The following is a 19,328-nucleotide window of genomic DNA, read 5'->3' on the forward strand; positions in this document are numbered from 1 at the left end:
AAGTTAATAGTAATTAAAGTAATTTTCATACCAATAAGAGTGAACAATGTAACTGTAACTAAAAATCTCAGGATAAAAAACAGTGTGGCCCTGGTCAGTTTGGCTCAGTGGTTGAGCATCGGCCTGCGGACCAGAGAGTCCCAGGTTTGGTTCCCGCTAGGGGCACGTACCACCAAACAAAAACAAAAACCAAAAAAAAAAAAAACCAGTGTGATATAGAAACATTTACTTTTATAATAAATATAAATACTAATTCCTCATACTAGGCTACTGAATTAGTTTACTTGAATAATAGTTTTTATTGGTTGTCAAATCATTAACTGGTCTTTGTAATGAAAGCCCTTTAAAGTGCTACCTGAAAAATTCTCAACAGTAACTTTGTAAGATACATCGGTCTTTATTAGTTTTTATTCTGACATTGAATAATTTCACATTCCTCAAACAGTACATGTTTATTGAATATCCACTGTATTCAGAAAATGCATTAAATCATGAGGATATGAGGTGAATAAAACAGATGTGGGCCTTTTCGCATAGAACTTATACTGTACAACTATCATGCTATTAGACTCTTTAAAAGAAACTTAAATTAGTAACACCTTTCAGAGTTCTCCATCAGAGAAAAACATTGTGTGTTATAGGGAGACTTAAAACGTAAGAAATGTACTAAGGTCAGTGTTCTGAGTTCAGATCTACTTTCATCTGATTCAGATGATGCCTATTGTTCTCCAAATAGTAGCAAAGCAAACCTGTACCAGCTTGAAGATGTTTTAAGAAGAACACTGAGCCCTGGCCGGTTTGGCTCAGCGGTTAGAGCGTCGGCCTGCGGTCTGGAGAGACCCGGGTTCGGTTCCCGCTAAGGGCACGTACCTCGGTTGCAGTTTGTCCCCGGCCCTGGTTGGTCGTGTGGGTGGCAGCCACTCGATGTGTTCCTTTCGCATCGATGTTTCTCTCTCTCTCTGTTCCTCTCTCTCCCTCCCACTCTACCTGAACAAAAAATGGAAAAATGTCCTCGGGTGAGGATAAAAAAGAAAAAGAAAAAAAAAAAGAAGAACACTGATTTTATTCCCTGTTGCCCTGTGAAAGACATGAAATTGGAATCCCACTGAAATATCTGTGTCTCATTCAATTCTGCATATGAATTTATGTGAATGAAATTATTTAAGTCAGGGAACAGCTGCAGTCAGTAGACAGTAGTATACTTTAATATTCAATATTCCTTATGATATCATTTTCATACCTTGCTTATTATTACTACCTCCTAGGAGAGTAAGCTGTAAAACAATTATATCAAAGAAAATCTTATCACGAGTGCTATGCTTATTTTACAATACTAGTGAAAAGCCTTTTATACTGACAGGGTTTAACTAAAGAATTATATGAAGGCAGAAGAGCTCCATTCAGCTTCCCATAAGGCTTAAGATATGATTTTGCTGCTGTTGTACTTATGTCACCTTTGGAAAAACATTTCCTTAAATTAATGGGAGGATATGTGTAACTTATACCATAGTAAATATTGATATGAGCACAGGGCGTCTTGTCATGAATAAACCTCAAGCTAAACACAGTGCTTAGTTCTCTCCTTCTGGATCTATTAGTAAACCATATAGTCCAGTTTTTGAAATATTACAAAACTGTACTTTACAAATTCATCTTTAAATAAGAGTTTGCATACTTAATTTCAAGCTAGAGAAGATGAGAATTTGCAAAAGAAAATCTTTTGTACTTTGTAACAACTTCCCTTGCCCTTATATGTAGGAAATACTTGTACATATATTATTTTTGTATTTTTTAAAACGAACTATTTGTCATATCTCTATACTAGGTATCAACTTACCTTGTATTTCACTAGTATTAATCCCTCTACAGCATATTCGAGATTTTTCTCTGGAAGACGTTTCTCAGTCTGTTTCGCTTGATATTCCAGAAATCTTTGAACACCACCTCATTCTTTAATCATTTGTTACCCACTCTCTCTATTTTTCTCTTACTTTACTCTGGTTCTTCTCTGTCTCCTCTTTTCTGCCTGTTCTTTTATTATTAGCATTCCTCAAGGCATTTTCCGGTCTGTTTCTTTCTTCCTGTGCACTGCTCCCCAGGTGATTTCCATTTCCTGGTCTCAAGGTACCACCTATATTATGAGTATTCCATAACTCTCTTTCTGGCTCAGAACTGTTCTAGTTCCAACTGACCATTGAAATGGTATTCACTGGTATGTCTCTCAGGTACCTACTTCCAGGGTGTGCCAAACTTTATTTATGACTTTTCCTCAAAGGCAAGTTCCTCCTTAGAGTACTTCATTCAACCTAGTCACCACAATCCAGCCCCATAAATGATACCACTATTCTTCATTTGTTGAAGCCAGAGATCTGGGATTACTCTTGATCTCTCAAAAACTTTTAGTATCTTTATAACCTCTGCCTGCGGCATCTCTTTCTTCTCATCCACTTTTCTTCATTCCCACTGACCTTGCCCACATTCTTGCCCATTGTCTCACTGAGCCCACTGCTTTTGCTCTGGAGGATTTCTCTGCAGGCAGGAGTTCTCTCTCATTCTGTTCTCTAAACTGCGATCAGGTGGATTTTTCTAAAAAAACAAAGTGATCATGTCATTCTGGCTGAAAACCCTTCGAGGGCTTTCTGGCCTCTCTAGGACTGGTGCATTCCCCATCCCAGTGCCCACTAGGCCGTGTGAAACCTGGCATCTGTGCCCCTTCCAGCCTGCCCCTGTGTAGCCACTGCTCCAGCTACCCAGCATTCCTTGTCGTTCTCAGACGTGCCATGTTCTATCTTGCCTCCATGTTTTCCCCATGAGTTTGTTTTGCTCTTTATCCTAGCAAAAACAGCCTTAAGATTTTAGTTTTCACTCTCCAAAGTATTTCCCTAGTCCTTTGTACTTACCTTCACCCAGCACTGTCATTTCTATTTTGGTTTTCTTTTGCGGGAACTATACATTCTGAGCTGGCTGGGACCTCGTCCCGCTGGTGTGTTCCTGTTTCTCTGTCTCTGGTGTCCAACCCAGGACTGACACATAAGCATGGACTAAATGATGAAGGAATAATCCTAGAGAATCTGGCAGTTTTCAAAGGAAAAGATAACTTAACCTGAAGTTCTAAGAAAACCATCAGTCAATCACAAAATTAATATTTTAACAGTGATTCTTGATTTCCTTTGCTCCTTAGATCTAATGTTCTTACTTAAATTTCAAACATTTCCTCAGCAATAATTGTTTCTTTAAAAGAGAGAGAGAGAGAAATGGCTTCCCCTTGTTTTGTGCCCCTGAAGAATGGATTAACTTTTTGGAGAAAGATTTCTTAAGCCCTGGCATTCTTTTCCATTGAAAAGAATGCATAAAGCAGGCTTCCTGTCAAGGTGGTGAGTAGGAAAATGCTGTGCTTGTCTCCTCCCATGACCACATCAAAATTCCCCCTAAATTACAGAGCAATCGTCACTGAGAACCACCTGAAATCTAGCTGAACAAAAGCCCTGTACCTGAGGATATAAAGAAGAAGTCACATGGAAACTGATAGGAGGGACAGAGACTCCTAACAGGCTGGTCCCACACTTTGTGTGATGGTTAAAAATCTGGAGGAATATTTTGACTGCAGATGTTCCCCCTGAGGAGTGAGGGGTTCCAGCTCCACACCAGGACCCCCAGTCCAGGGTCCCATTGCCAGAAAGAGAAGTCCCAATAACTTCTGGCTGTAAAAACCAGGAAAGATTGTGGCAGAGTGAGATGGAGGATTTCTGGAGTCCTCTGAAAGAGCCTGCACATGAATTTACTTGGTCTCACTCTTTCTAAGCTCCCTCACTGGTTTGGCAGCTCGAATGTCTCTGGGGACATATGAGGAGAAACTGAATTGTTTGGCTTTGGAGCAAGGGTTGGAGGAGCAGCCTTTTTTCAGTCAGAAGTGCTGGCAAAAGTCATTATTTCTTTGCTGAGCCCTGTCCCCAAAGAGCCCACATGTGGGCACCACATCTGAGTTTCCAACAACCTGGCTAACACCATTTGACCTGCCCTGTTGATTCCTTGAGACCCTGCCCCACCCAACTTGGCCCACCCAAGCCCTTTCCAGTAGCTTTTCTATATAAACAGCCTGTCTTGGTTCTTGCTGCAGACTTTCTTAAAATCTCTCAAAGGTTTATAAACCCCAAGCAAGCAGCATCTGGCCTCAGTGTGCCCTGTACCCTTGCTAAGTGACCCCAGTCGCTGTATGAGTGGCAGCCAGACTCAGTTCGCAACTTATCCTCTGCCAGGAACCTCCAAGCACAAGTAGCTGGCATCTGCAGATTGCTTTGTAGCTCATGCTGAATGGCCCCAGGCAGGGCACAAGCATCTGACCTTGGCCTGCATCAGAGCTCCTTCCATGAGGCCCAAGAACCAACACATTGGGTGGGGTGCCCGTCTTCAGACCACACCAGAGCACCACCCAACCATCTCAATAAATGACATATCCAAAGTGCAGATTAGGTAGGCACCAAGCCTCACTAAAGCAAATCCTGCTCCATAGGGTTGGCGCCTTTACAATAGCTTCTCCACTGTAGTCACGGCCAGTCCTTACAACCAATCAACCTGAGGGTCAGTCCCTCTCACTGACATGCCAACAACAATCAAAGCTTAACTACAACAGGAAGATACACACAACCCAGAATGGACACATTTTGACCTACCAGCTCTGGTGACCAGGGAGGCTGCACTACTAGGCCCTGAAGGACAACTACTGCATAAGGCCACTACCCTAACAAGTCTGAGAGATGAGGCAGCTCTACCTAATACATAGAAACAAAAAGAAGTAGGCAGCAAGAATGAGGAGACAAAGAAATATGTCCCAGCACGGTCTGTGTGGCTCAATGGTTGAGCATTGACCCATGTACCAAGAGGTCACCAGTGCGATTCCTGGTCAGGGCACATGCCAGGTTGTGGGCCAAATGCCCAGTGGGGGGTATGCAGAAGACAGCCAATCGATATTCTCTCTCATTGATGTTTCTATCTCTTCCTCTTTGTTCTCTCTAAAATCAACAAACAAAATTTTTTAAAAAAAGAAATATGTCCCAAATGAAAGAACAAAACACCAGAAAAAGAACCAAACAAAATGAAGACAATCAGTTTACCAGCAGCATAGTTCAAAACACTGATTATAAAGATGCTCAATGACAACATAAAAAAACAAAAAAGGCCTCAATAGCCACAGCAATCTTGAAAAGGAAGATCAAAGTTGGAGGGATCACAATACCAGATTTCAGGATATAGTACAAAGCCACTGTAATGAAAACAGCCTGGTACTGGCACAAGAACAGGCATATAGACCCGTGGAACAGAACAGAGAACCCAGAAATGGATCCAAGGCAATATGTTCAATTAATATTTGACAAATGTGGCAAGAGCATACAGTGGAGTAAGGACAGCCTCTTTAATAAAAGGTGCTGGGAAAATTGGACAGCTACTTGCAGAAAAATGAAACTAGACCATCAACTTACACCCTACACGAGAATAAACTCAAAATGGATAAAAGACTTAAATGTAACTCATGAATCCATAAAAATCCTAGAAGAGACTGTAGGCAACAAAATCTCAGACATCATACGCAGCAGAATTTTTACTGACACATCACCTAAGGCAATAGAAACAAAGGAGAAAATGAACACATGGGACTACATCAAACTCAAAAGCTTCTGCACAGCGAAAGATAACAATCATCAAAACGGAAAGGCTACCCACTGTATGGGAGAGCATAATTGCCAATGATATATCAGATAAGGGGTTAATTTCCAATACATATAGAGTGCTCATACAGCACCACAAAAGGAAGACAAAGAACCCAATTAAAAAATGGGCAGAGGAACTAAATAGACACCTCTCCAAACAGGACATACAAATGGCTAAGAAACATATGAAGAAATGCTCATCATCACTAATCATCAGAGAGATGCAAATCAAAACAACAATGAGGTATCACCTCACACCTGTCAGAATGGCCGCCGTCAACAAATCATCAAACAACAAGTGTTGGTGAGGGTGTAGAGAACTCTAGTGCACTGTAAAGAGGACTCTAGTGCACTGCTGGTGGGAATGCAGACTGGTGCAGCCACTATGAAAACAATATGCTGTTACCTCAAAAAATTAAAAATTGAACTTCCATTTGACCCAGTGATCCCACTTCTAGGAATATACCCCAAGAAGCCTGAAACACCAATCAGAAAGAATATATGTACCCCCATGTTTGTAGCAGCACTATTTACAATAGCTAAGATCTGGAAACAGCCCAAGTGCCCATCAGTAGACGAATGGATAAAAAAGCTGTGGAAATATACACAATGGAGTACTACGCAACTGTAAGAAAGAAAGATCTCTTATCCTTTGAGACTACATGGAGGGACCTGGAAAGTATCATCCTAAGTGAAACAAGCCAAACAGAGAAAGACAAGTTTCATATGATCTCACTTATTTGAGGAATATAATGAACATAACAGTCTGAGGAATGGGGTAGTCCCAGAGACGTGGAAGTGGGGTACAGACAAAATCCCCAGAAGAGAGGGGTGATGGGGGAGAGATAAACCACAGAACTTATATGCATGTATGCATGAACAGTGGACGTGGACAACAAACTGGGGAAAGGGCAGGGATGTAGGGGAAGGGGGGAATCAGTGGGGGGAAAAGGAGAAACATCTGTAACAAAAATTAATTAATAAAAATAAATAAAAAAGTCTTACTTGTCAAAGAAAAAATAGAAATAGAAAACATAAAAAAAGAATCAGTCAGAAATGAAGAATATAATTGCTGATGAGGAATACATTAGAGAGAATCAATAGTATACTAGATGAAGCAGAGGATGGAATCAGCAGTTTGGAAGATAAGGTAGCAGAAAACACCCAAGCGGAAGAGCAGTAAGAATCCAAAAAATGATAGTTTAAGGGGCCTCTTGGGACAACACAAGCATACCAATATTCACATCATAGAGGTACCAGAAGGAGAAGAGAGCAGGAATGGAAAATTTATGTGAAGAAATAACGACTGAAAACTTCCCTAACCTGTGGAAGGATTAGACATACAAGTCCAAGAAGTGCAGAGAGTTCCAAATAAGATGACTCGAAAGAGGCCTACACCAAGACATATCATAATTAAAATGCCAGACATTAAAGACAAAGAGAGAATCTTAAAAGCATCAAGAGAAAAGGTTAGTTACGTATATGGGAGTATATGACAGTCCCATAGACTGTCAGTTGATTTTTCAACAGAAAATTTGCAAGCCAGAAGGAATTGGCACGAAATATTCAAAGTGCTGAAAAGCAAGGACCTACAATCAAGATTATTCTACCCAGCAAAGCTATCATTTAGAATCAAAGGACAGATAAAGAGCTTTCCAGAAAAGATAAAGCTAAAGGAGTTCATATCACCAAACAAGTGTTACAGGAAATGTTAAAGGGTTTTCTTAGAGAAGAAGGAGATAAAAAAAATATGAATAATAAAATGGCAATAACTACACAGTATTAGTTATTACTTTAAATGTAAGTGAATTAAATGCTTCAATAAAGAGACATAGGGTGGCTAAATGGATAAGAATACAAGACCCCTTTATATGCTGCCTATAAGAGACCTACTTCATATCAAAAGACACATACAGACTGAAAGTAAATGGATGAAAAAGAAATTTCATGATAATGGAAACAAAACAACGCAAAAAACTGGGGTAGCAATACTTACACCAGACAAAATAGATGTTAAAACAAAGTCTATCACAAGCGACAAAGAAGGACCCAACAATTCTACTTCTTGGTATTTATCCAAAGAAACCATATGTTTATTGCAATGTTATTTAGAATAGCCAAGATAAGGAAGCATCAATAGATGGATGGATAAGAAAGAAATGGTCCATATATACAGTGGAATATGACTCAGCCATAAAAAAAAAAAAAAAAAAAAAATGAAATCTTGCCATTTGCAGAGGATATTATGCTGAGTGAAATAAGTCAAAAACATGTCATATGATTTCACTTATATGTGAAATTTAGAAAACAAACAAAACAGACACAGAGTCATAGATACAGAGAACATTTTGATGACTGCCAGATGGGAGAGTATTGGAGGGATGGATGAAAAATAATTAGATTAAAAATACAAATTGGTGGTCACAAAAGTCATTGGGATGTAAAGTAATAGCATATTAAAATAAAGAATACATAAAGCAAGAGTGAAAAACAGTGGTATCACTATAAAGGATGGTATTTTTTTTTTTTTTTTTAGTACTTTGAAGGATAGTGGAGGTAAATGGGAACCAATACCTTGCATCGTTCTTTGAGTATGAAAATAACCTGTGTATGAGAATTATAATGATTTTAAATATTCTAAGGAAATTAATATTTGTAATTTAACATAGTTTCAGTCATTTTATTATAACTCTGTTAGACATGATTTCATATAAAATCTTGTCCTAGTGCCAACAGAAAATATAACCAGGTGAGCTTTTGTCTTAGACTCCATACTGAAGGATTTAGTTGTCAAGCATTGTTTTAAAATGAATTCTGTCTCTAGGTTTAATCCTCTTAGAATTTAAAAGCTATATTAAAATGGGAAGTGGTGTAAGACATCATTTATGAATCTCTTTATTTTATGTATTAAGGAATAAATGTGGAGAGGTCAAATGTTTTGCTTAATAGCTGCAAGGCCAAAGTAGTGACAGTCCTTTAGAAGCAAGGTGTTCTTTCCTCTTAAGCATGTGAGTGGGTTAATTGACTGTGATTGTGTTGTTCAGGCAATTTATATTCTGATTGTATTGAGATGTAGTGTACAATAAAAGCACAGACTTTATTTATTTATTTAAATATGTTTTTATTGATTTTAGAGAGAGGGGAAATGACAAACAGAGAGAGAGAAAGGGAGACATCAGTGTGAGAGAGAAACATCGATTGGCTGCTTCCAACACATCCATGGGGATTGAGTCCACAGCCCGGGCATGTGCCTTGACCAGGAATCAAACTGGTGACCTCTTGATACATGGGACAGCGTTCACCCAACTGAGCCACACTGGCCAGGGAAAAGCACAGACTTTAGTAGCAGAATCAGTTATACTCTGGATCTGCCACATACAGGTAGAATGACTCGGGAAGCTGCCTTCGCCTCTCTGATTCTTGCTGTTGTCTATATAGGGATGGGAAGGAAATTATTGTGGTCCTACATGAAAGCAGAACCTGAAACTGGACTAAAACTCTAGCCAATGTTCTTCAGAGCTGAACCCTGTCTATTTGTTGTTTTGTGTATGTTGTTTTGTGTTTTGGATGTGAGTACTTTCTCAATGTTTAATTGAAATCTAAGACAGTTTCTTTTAATTTCAACATTGTACAGTTCTGTCACCTTTAAAGACCTACTTTCTTGTGTTCTAGTGTGTATATGATCTCTCAACCATTTTAAGAAAACTCTGAGTCATTGACTTAGGAATAAATAAAATTTATTCATCTCATTATTCACCCAGTTTTTGCTCTGTGCCAGGCATTGGGGATAATAGATTAAGTTCATGATGACTGAAATATCAAATAATGAGATCATACCAAATAGTAAGTAGGACCCACTTCTAAGTTTGTTGAAGGGGGTGAGGGCCTTAACTATGTCAGTTTTTCAGTATTTATAGTTGAGATGGTGGGATACATTTTTTAAATGTGAAAGATACCATTCAACCCGCTAATGCATACTTTAAAAAACGTGAGATTTTACTAAACCCCACAGAAATTGTATTAGTTTTATATGAGAAAACAAGATTCTAACTTTTACTAAGAAAAGGCGGCCAAGTACTTAATGAAAAGCATATTTATTAGACAATATCCAGTTTTTTGTTATTAAATAGCATTTGTTATTTTCTGATTATAAGTGATATGAGCATTTGAATATATGTTTAAAGAGCATATTATTTTTAAAGATTGAGGTAATTCTCAGTTTTTATACATTTGTAAATAAAGTTGCAATAAATATTGATTCACTTGAATCTTTGTTATTCACTTAGCTGATTATATCGTTATTATAGTGACCACACGGTGAAATAACTGGCCTGATCAGGGTATAAGGTATTTTTTGATCTGTGAGATACATTTCCACATTACTTTAGAAAAAGACTGCATCACTTATACTGCTACACAATATGAGTTCTCTTACTGCAACCTGGAGCTAATTTTTCTTCGGCAGAGGTCAAGGCTTTCTCATTTTCACAGGGAGGTAGCTGAGGGGTCCTGCTGCTCGGGACTCAATGAAGCTGGGTTGAAGAACATGTTTGTACTTTAAACCACCAAGTGAAAATTGCAGTTCATTTTTTTTTTTCCAATCAAGTTTAGTTTTGATAAAGTTTTAATATAAGGAGATTTAAAAGGGCCTGGGAGCATCATGAGTTATAGGAAGACCTGGGCTGCTCTCCCAGGGCCGCCTGGCTTTGCCTCCTCATCTGTGTGCTGAGTTCCATTCTGACAACACTTCTTGTTCTTAAACTTGTTTTCTAGCACACTCACACAAATCATGGAAAGATTTAAAATCTCTCTCTCTCTTTTTTTTTTTTTAGGCAATAAAAAAGCATTGTATCTTTTGTTAAATATTTATGTAGTAGGCCATTGATGTCTTCATTGAAATCTGTCTTTTGACAGATTAGATATGGTTAGGGAGGCAGAGGAAGTATGCACTCTTTTCCAGGAAAATGGTCATGTTCAAAGTTCTATCTGAACTGGCATCTTACTGTTTTTCTCTAGGAAGCCTGCATAGTACAATTTTTTTTTTTTATCATCACCCGAGGACACTTTTTGTTCAGATAGAGTAGGAGGGAGAGAGAGAGAGAGAGAAACATTGATGTGAAAGGGACACATCGAGTGGCTGCCACCCGCACGACCAACCAGGGCCGGGGACAAACTGCAACCAAGGTACATGCCCTTAGCGGGAACCGAACCTGGGTCTCTCGGGACCGCAGGCTGATGCTCTAACCCCTGAGCCAAACCGGCCAGGGCCCTGCATGTACAATTTTTAAAATCTAGTAACAAACTGTAGAAATGATCCCTGAAAGTATAGTATTTTTTAAATCTAATTTTTATTTGACTTTATAAAATGCTAAAGTAGCCTCTTGGGATATTTAGGGATTTTTCATGAAGGATCTTTATAGAGATTTTATCATCTAAAAAATTGCATTTAAATAGTTCAATTAAATGTATTTGTTAAGCAAACTTGAAGATGCCTTATGATGAAATAAATTGTTGCTTAGCAAGTGGATCTTGTGTGGAGAGCCTTGTATATAGCAAGTCTCTTTAATGTATGTGCTCATTTTAAAACTGCAGATATACTTGTTCCTAAAGCTGTAGGGTATTTTTTTGTTTGTTTTTTTGTTTTTATGTCCCCCAAATACCTTGGAGGCTAGCCGTAGTATTCGTTCAGAAGTATTTTTTTATTCTTATACATCAGAGACCTTGAATATTTAATTTACTTTTTAGTAAAGCTGTCAGTTGTAATCTGCAATTTAAAAGAAACTAATGAAACAAATTCTCATTTTACAATTTAAACCTTATTGAGTTGAATTCACTGGCATAGCAAGTTTATTATTTTCCTGCAGTTTGATGTGCTTTCAACTGTAATTGTATTGACCCTTCAATGCATTAAATCTCCCCAGTGCTTATCAGACTGGGAGAGATAAGCCTACAATTCGGAACTTCATTAAATATCTCATTTATATTAAACAGATGATATCCTCTTACAGAAATCATAATTTGTTCAGACGAAGGAACTGCCAGTTGTGGTTTCATCTGTTTGGAAAATGCAGTGTCCTCTCCAGCTTTGATGTGTTGTGTTGTGTTGTGTTGTGTTTGGCTGCCCTGCTCTCCAGTACTCTCTGGCTACAACCAGCACCCAAATGTCCTTAAGCTATTAGTCCATGGGGTTAACCTCAGAGCCCACCTTGGGAGGAGTGTAGTTATGTATGCTTTGTTTCTTCTTGAAGCAGAGTCGTTTCAATGCCTTACTAACATAGGTTTTTGTTTTTGTTTTTGTTTTTTATATTATGTTTTTGAGGAATATGATTTAGAGGGCATTGCTGTTTTAAAGAATGCCTCGTACAATTTTATTCATGGTGATCTTGACTTGTATTCTTTGCTTATTTAGGAGATTGTATGTCTGTGAAATAAACATCTTTCCCTGCTTCATTAGAATATTGTTTATATACTATTAAAATGCTTTTCTCATTTATTCACTATCTTATGCTTAAGATAACAATGGGAGGACAGGAAGATTATTCCTAATGTCTAGCAGAAGAAATTTAGGCTCGGTGTATTCAAGACACCTGAGCTAAGAAATGGTCTTGTAGAGTGGAATAGTAATTCAACCAGCACACATACAGAAATGTGTGCTAACCCGGCCTGTGTGGCTCAGTGGTTGAGCATCAACCCATGTACCAAGAGGCCACTGATTCGATTCCTGGTCAGGGCAGAAATGTGTGCTAATTATTTTGTGTACTTATATACTGTAGTTGTAAAAGTAGAGTTAAGTTCCACAGCTGCCATTCTGATAAAGCATGTCTTGTGCAGAGTGACATTGTATGAAGAATTTTGAATTAAATCATCACTTAAATTGACGTAAGCAGATACTAACAAACTAAAAAAATAAGCAACACAATAATTTTTTTTAAGCTTTTAATATACATTTTTTTTTTTTTTTGGTGGTTGAAATCTGACAGAACTTCATGGGGGGGCACAGTGTAAAGTGGCACAGAAAGTGGGTCATTAGGCAGAGCTGTCATCACAAATTATTTTGGTACAGGGTGAAAAGTTCTCGTTCATTTGGTACCCAGTTGGATGTAGGCCTTGGGCAAGTTGTTATAATACCCCCATGCTGCTAATCGGCCACTAGTCCTGACTCTCTCTTGCTCCCCTTTCTCTATAGCTGAAGTCACCTGGGAGCCCCTCGGGACCTGAGCTACCCATTGAAACAGTGTTGGATGATAGAGAACGAAGAATCTCCCATTCCCTCTACAGTGGGATTGAGAGGCTTGATGAATCCCCCACAAGAAATGCTGCACTCAGTAGGATAATGGGTGAGTCAGGTAAAGCTGTTTATCACATCTTATTTTTATGCTTTAACTGGTTCTCACAGAGGTTATTAATGTAAAAGAGGGCCGTGTTTTCAAGAGGAAAAGAGTGGGTTCATTACAGTCACTCAGGAAGTGTTAATGTGAAGAAAGTAAATCAATACATTGATTTTTTTAAGTGAGTTTTAGATCTGTAATGTGGGAAGAAAAAAAAGTAATCCCATAGAAATGTTTTCCAGTGATGAAGATATTCTTAGTGTGTTTGATATAATACATGAAGCCGTGTTTTTAAAAAGGTCAAAATTTAGTGGTTTATGTCAAGGAGGCTTCAAAAGTTACACATCATTCATAGTACTGTTTGCAGGGAGAGGAAAAATACATGTGTACATATATATGTGTATATAAGTTATTCATATTTATTTGGTTTGTGCTAAATAAGAGGGTAAAATTTTTTACTTGCACCTCTGCTTTTTCAAAGCCTACATTTTAAAATCTTGAAATGAGTTTTTGCATCCTTTGTTTGGATTCAACACCGTGCTGTGTGCATGGGCCCCACTGGGTAATGAGGTTGTTCGCGCTTGCTCTGTAGCAGTGCAGCTTCTGCTAACAGATCCAGTTAATAAAGACTTGCTTTGCCACAGGACTGGTTGGATGTACTGAGTTGCTCATCTTGGGATTGCCTTGGGAGAATTTTCAAATTTAAAACACAGCAAGCTACTTTGATTAAAATAGCAACTGACGTAAAACACTTTTATTGCTCATATAAAGTAAAACCCAAAATTTTAGTCCATTTTGAGTACATTAAGTACTGTTTAGTATATTTAAAATTTCTATTGTGAAGCTTCATTAGAAGAAGAAGTTACTTCATTCATCAGTGGATATTTATGGAAAGCCTGTTATTGAGGGCATTGTGTATACCCTTTTGTTGTAGATACAAAGATGAATAGAAATAATGTGTGCCTTCAAAGAACTTTCTATTGAGCATAATAGGAAAAATACATAAACATGACTGCTAGAATTTTCAGTTGTTCTTTCCTCTAATTCCTCTAGCTTTCTAGTTTAGAAAAAGTGCTAAATTCTCATTTATTTTGTTACACATAGAATTTAGACATGCCACCTGTAGTTTTATTTTGTCACCAATCTTCCTTTCCCCTGCTTAACATAAGTGAAAGCAGAGGAAGGATGCTAAAGATATTGGGCACCTGTTACGTGACAGGCATCGCATGTAATTTATCACATTAATCTTTGCTTATTAATGATCCCTCTCTTCAGTGCTGTTGGATTTTCAATACTTTCTTGGATTTGGTATAAAACTTTATCTTTGTTAAATATTTTTTTACTGAAAGGAGTTTAGACCCCTTGAGAGAGAGAGTGCATGTGTGCCTGAATCTGTGTGCATACAAAGTGATATGCTGTAATTTCCCCTCTATTATAGGAACATAGGACTTGCCATACTGAATCAGACCATTGGTCCACCAGTTCCTGTAACCAGCGTCCTGCCTCCAATCCCTGATGCTTCAGAGGAAGGCGAAAAACTAAAATTAAAAAACAAATAAACAAACAAACAAAATTCACCTAGGAACCTTTTGAAATGCTGTATATATGGGTTGAGGATTCCTTCATTTTTGTTATAGTCTGTTGCCCTGATTTTGTTAGCTATGAATTCATTAGTCTGCTTACGTTTGCACTGTAGTTGGCATTGTTTTTCCCTTCCCTCTGCTAGAGATGTAACGGGCTTTTAAAACTCTAGATGCTTCACCCAGGACAGTACCTTCCCTACCATCTGTGTGCTTTTGGGCTCAGGGCTGACAGACACTTTACGTTGGATGATAGGCCAAATTGATGTTGAATGATTTGGATATTTTCTTTAAACAGGTTTTTTACATTTTGTACTGGAAACTAGGGAACGTATATAGTTTTACCCTGAGAAATACATGTACTTAATTTGATTTATCTTTAGCTTTGCAAATTGAGAATTCCTCAGTCTTTGTCATTCCCTATTTCAGTATTATTGGCACCAAAACATAAATAAACTTTATTAAATCAGTTTCCCCTTAAAGTTAGAAATTCTACAAAAAAAAGTTACCTTGCAATGAAACACCAAAACAGGAAACCAAATATAAGTTATTAGAGCACTGAATTTCTATTAACCTACACCAATAGCAATAGTATTTATTGATTTGCATAGTATCTAGGTACATGAAAATTGTCAAACAGATCTTGTTTGGTAAATGGTGGTTGTCTTCTGTGCTTTTAGAATAACTCCTGTATAGACTGTGTAGACATTAATAGAGGTGATGGTATTTACTTCATGATCAACTATGATTCAGTTAGAACTTAGTATTGAAATTCCAGTTGACTACATTAATAAATGATTTATTTTATGCAAACAGGGTGAATTTCCACATAAAATATTTCCACATAGAACTGACTCTAGACCAAAATGAGCTTTGAGGCTTTCTAACCATATCTGTGGGTGCACATGCTAGGAAAGAAGCTACTAAAAGATTAAAGAAAAGTAGAGTTGTTAGAGTGGGAAGGATGTCAGATGTCATCAGCCACATTTCCTCACTAAACAAATAGAGGAATGAAGTCCCAAGGTCCCATATTGATTTTTTTTTTAAAATTTGCATTCCTCACCCAAAGATATTTTTCCATTTATCATCAGATAGAGTGGGAAGGAGGGAGGGGGGGGGGGAGAGAGAGAGAGAGAGAGAGAGAGAGAGAGAAACATTGATGTGAGAGACACATCAGTTGGTTGCCTCCTGCACAACCCTGACCAAGGCTAGAGACCGAACCACAACTGAGGTATGTGCCTTTGACCGGAATCAAACCTGAGACTCTGTGGTCTGCAGGCCGCTGCTCTAACTGCTGAGCCAAACTGGCCAGCACATGACATTCATTCTTTATTACCACTAATTAATTAGTATTCACACTTTTAAGCAAAAAACATTGGATGGTCTCTAGCTGTTCCATTCTGGCAACCACTGTGAACAAAAAAATCAAAGAAGATCTTTGAAAACAACCTTAGAAATCATGGAGTCCAACCTCCTTACCTTCTGGTCAGGGGAATTATGGACCAAAGAAAGTGAGTGAGTGACAAGTCTGAAGATGCAAAGTTTCTGTGCTTCTGAACAAAAATTACCATGTATAATTTTGTGAGTCATGAGTCCCACATTACTCAAACCTGTTCCATCTCCTTAGTTTTTGATGGAGTCAGCCAGATTTGTGACCAAAGGCAAGATGTCTCCAAACGTTATCTGTATTGGCTGACTTTCCACTTATCATGCATTTGAGAAGAGTCATCCTGGACTTTCATCTAAGAGAAATCTGCAGTGAGCCTACATAGGATTTCTTTTTTTTAACAGCCTTAAAAATATTTTACAAATTGCTAGACCATCTTAACTAATAATAATATCAATAATGATACTACACATAACTAATTTAACTAAACACGTTCACCTCATAAAATCACAAGCTGACATTTGGGAGCATTGAATCGTAAATTTTTTCCAGTGTTTTATTTATTTACTTTTTTTGTTTTTGTATTTTATCCTCACCCGAGGACTTTTTCCCATTATTGTTCAGTTAGAGTGAGAGGAAGAGAGAGAGAGAGAAACATTGATGTGAAATGGACACATCAAGTGGCTGCCTCCCACAGGACCCCAACGAGGGCCAGGGACAAGCTGCAGCCAAGTTACATGCCCTTAGTGGGAAATGAACCTGGATCTCTCTGAACCACAGGCTGACGCTCTAACTGCTGAGCAAAACCGGCCAGGGCTCCAGTGTTTTAATCTGAAGAATTTTTTCATTTAAAGCAAAACCAAAATCTTGTATCCATTTTAGAATTTAATCTTAGTAGCTTTTATTTTTATATATTTTTGGTGAGTTTAAAAAAATAATTATGTTCATATTATTTCATCTTGTTAGAAATTCAGTGTGGAAAAATGGAACATTAATATTTTTCTTTTGAGTCAAATCACTGGAAAAATTTTCCTCATTTCATCTGCTTTTAGTATCATACATGGCATTGCCTTCTATGTAAATGTGCCAATGAATAAATGTTTAGTAAACAATTATTCTGCATCTCATTGTTTCCTCTACATGATATTGACTGGTTTACATCTTAGTCATCTTAGTTTGTAGTTGTTGGTTAACTAGTTGAAGACAAAAGAATATGTATCTATCAAAAATAGATCAAAGTCTTCTCAACTCGCCCTTCAAAGGTTTCACATTTATGATGTGCCAAATATGGCAAATGTAATTAAGAGGTATTGACAAGGTGGAGTTTGGTATAATATGTAGTTAGGTAATTTAGTCATCTATTACCGCCAATATATTCCTGGAGTCAGGTTATAAAACTGTATTCTTAGCAAGCATGGTAATAAATGGAATATTGATGGAAAATACAAATTCTCAAATTTGTAAAGATATTAGCCTCCAGAATCATGGGTAAGAGAAAATAAATTCCTATTTTACTATTAGGGAAATTTCTTGCCATTTATTTATGTATAAAATTTGGATCACTAAGGTACAATTTTTCTACTCAAAATAATATCTTATGAAAAAGAATTGTTATATGAAGAGCCATTCAGTTTCTATATTCCTTATTAGGCTATCTCTCAGAATATATTGTGTAAACCCAAGAGTTTTAGTTGTGTTAAAAATTAGTGAACTGTAATTATACCATAATATTTCTTTCCAATAAATTTTGCCTGTGTGAGGACTTGGAACTTAATGCTTTGACACACAGCTTGTCAGTGGTCAGCTGTCAGGGGAAATTCTGGTTTTGTCATTCTGTACACTTTTGGGGGAAAAGGTATGTCTTGAGAAGGAAATATTTCCTTGGGTAATAGTGCCAGAATGTCTGACCTTGTTTATGAATGATATTTATTGAACAAATGTCTGTCTTTTGGTACTAATATCCTAACTCCAATAGGAATAAATGAGTGACTTGAATTCATGAAAGACAGATATTCAAGTACTAAAATTTGATTTATATTTTTATTGTGAGTATTCATAAGAGGTTACTAGTTTTCATAGTTTGTCAAAACGAATGCAGTTCAAATCAGAGTGTTTTTTTTTTTATAAAATGCTGAATAGAAGTTTTAGTGAACGTGTAGTGTTTCCATAATAGAGTAGTTGATGCTAAATAATGATTGCATTTAAAAATTCTAGCAAGGTTACTTTTGTGGGTTGTCCTGAAAAAATTATATCAATTTAATTTTTACTTTTTTGTTGAAATGTCTAGTATAATTTATATTTTAGAAATCCTTCAAGACCATATATTTGTTATCCCAAAATTTCCATAATAGTGTTAAAACAAAGATTATTTAAAAATTAAATCTTAAGAATGACACTAAAACGTTAATAGACTTTCTACACATTGCTCTTGTGCTATTGTTTAAATTTTTTTCTTTATTGATTTCAGAGAGATAGGAAGGGAGTAGGAGAGAGAGATTGAAACATTGATGAGAGAGAACATCGATTGGTTGCCTCCTGCATGTCCTCCACTGGGGTTCAGACCCACAACCGTGCCCTGACCAGAAATCGAAATGGCAACCTCTTGGTGCATGGGTCAACGCTTAACCAGTGAGCCATACTGGCTGGGTGCTCTTATGCTATTTTAAGCAATACTTTATAATACAGGAAGAGTGCACCTTATGTAACATGGTGGCTGTTTTGGAACAGTGAAACAATCCTTTGTATTAGGGTAAGAACCAGTATAGCTGATTTAACAGATTTAGACATTGGAGTTAAAATGAGAGTTTTTCCATCCTCTTGTAAGGTGAAAGAAAAATGATCAATTTTCCTTGCTTTGTTGGGAAAACCAGGCCAGAGGGCCCATATCACCCATGCTGCAGATTTCTATGCCAGTGGCCTCCCACAAGTATTCATGTGGATCAAAGCTTGGCCCACAGTTCTTGCTCAGAATTGTGGCACAAAGTTTTGGGAGTTAGGCAAAAGAAACATAGGCATTTTGGGGAGGAAGATGGCATCATTTGGACCCCAGTTTTAACTTCAAGGATTCAAGTCCTTGAATCTTAATTTGTCCTAATAATGTAAATGCCTGTCATGCTGATCTGTGAACCTGAGCAGATTTTCCTGAAGGAAACTGATCTGTGTAAACAGTTCTGGGTCTTTCCTTACCAAGAATACTATATCCTAATTGGATAAATAAAAATGTATTTAATGTCTTGGGCTGGAAATCTCTGGGCAGTCAGATCTTAATCTTTGCTCTTCAAAATCAATTGTGCCATCTTTCCCCAAGGCCTTGATTCTGTACATGCTC

General features: G+C 37.4%; 1 protein-coding gene across 8 annotated transcripts in view; it reads left to right on the plus strand.

The window, feature by feature from the left end:
* Positions 1-19,328, plus strand: part of PARD3 (par-3 family cell polarity regulator) — an 823,714-nt gene that overhangs the window by 510,365 nt on the left and 294,021 nt on the right. For 6 of the 8 annotated variants that reach the window (XM_036242158.1, XM_036242176.1, XM_036242178.1 and 3 more), the window contains exon 15: positions 12,892-13,042. In XM_036242158.1, coding sequence (XP_036098051.1) covers positions 12,892-13,042 — 151 coding nt within the window. Of the gene's footprint in view, positions 1-12,891; positions 13,052-19,328 lie in introns of all 8 variants that reach the window. The other 2 variants (XM_036242174.1, XM_036242150.1) reach the window with 1 other exon arrangement.

The sequence above is a fragment of the Molossus molossus genome, unplaced genomic scaffold, assembly GCF_014108415.1.
Source record: "Molossus molossus isolate mMolMol1 unplaced genomic scaffold, mMolMol1.p scaffold_m16_p_1, whole genome shotgun sequence".
Lineage (NCBI taxonomy): Eukaryota > Metazoa > Chordata > Mammalia > Chiroptera > Molossidae > Molossus > Molossus molossus.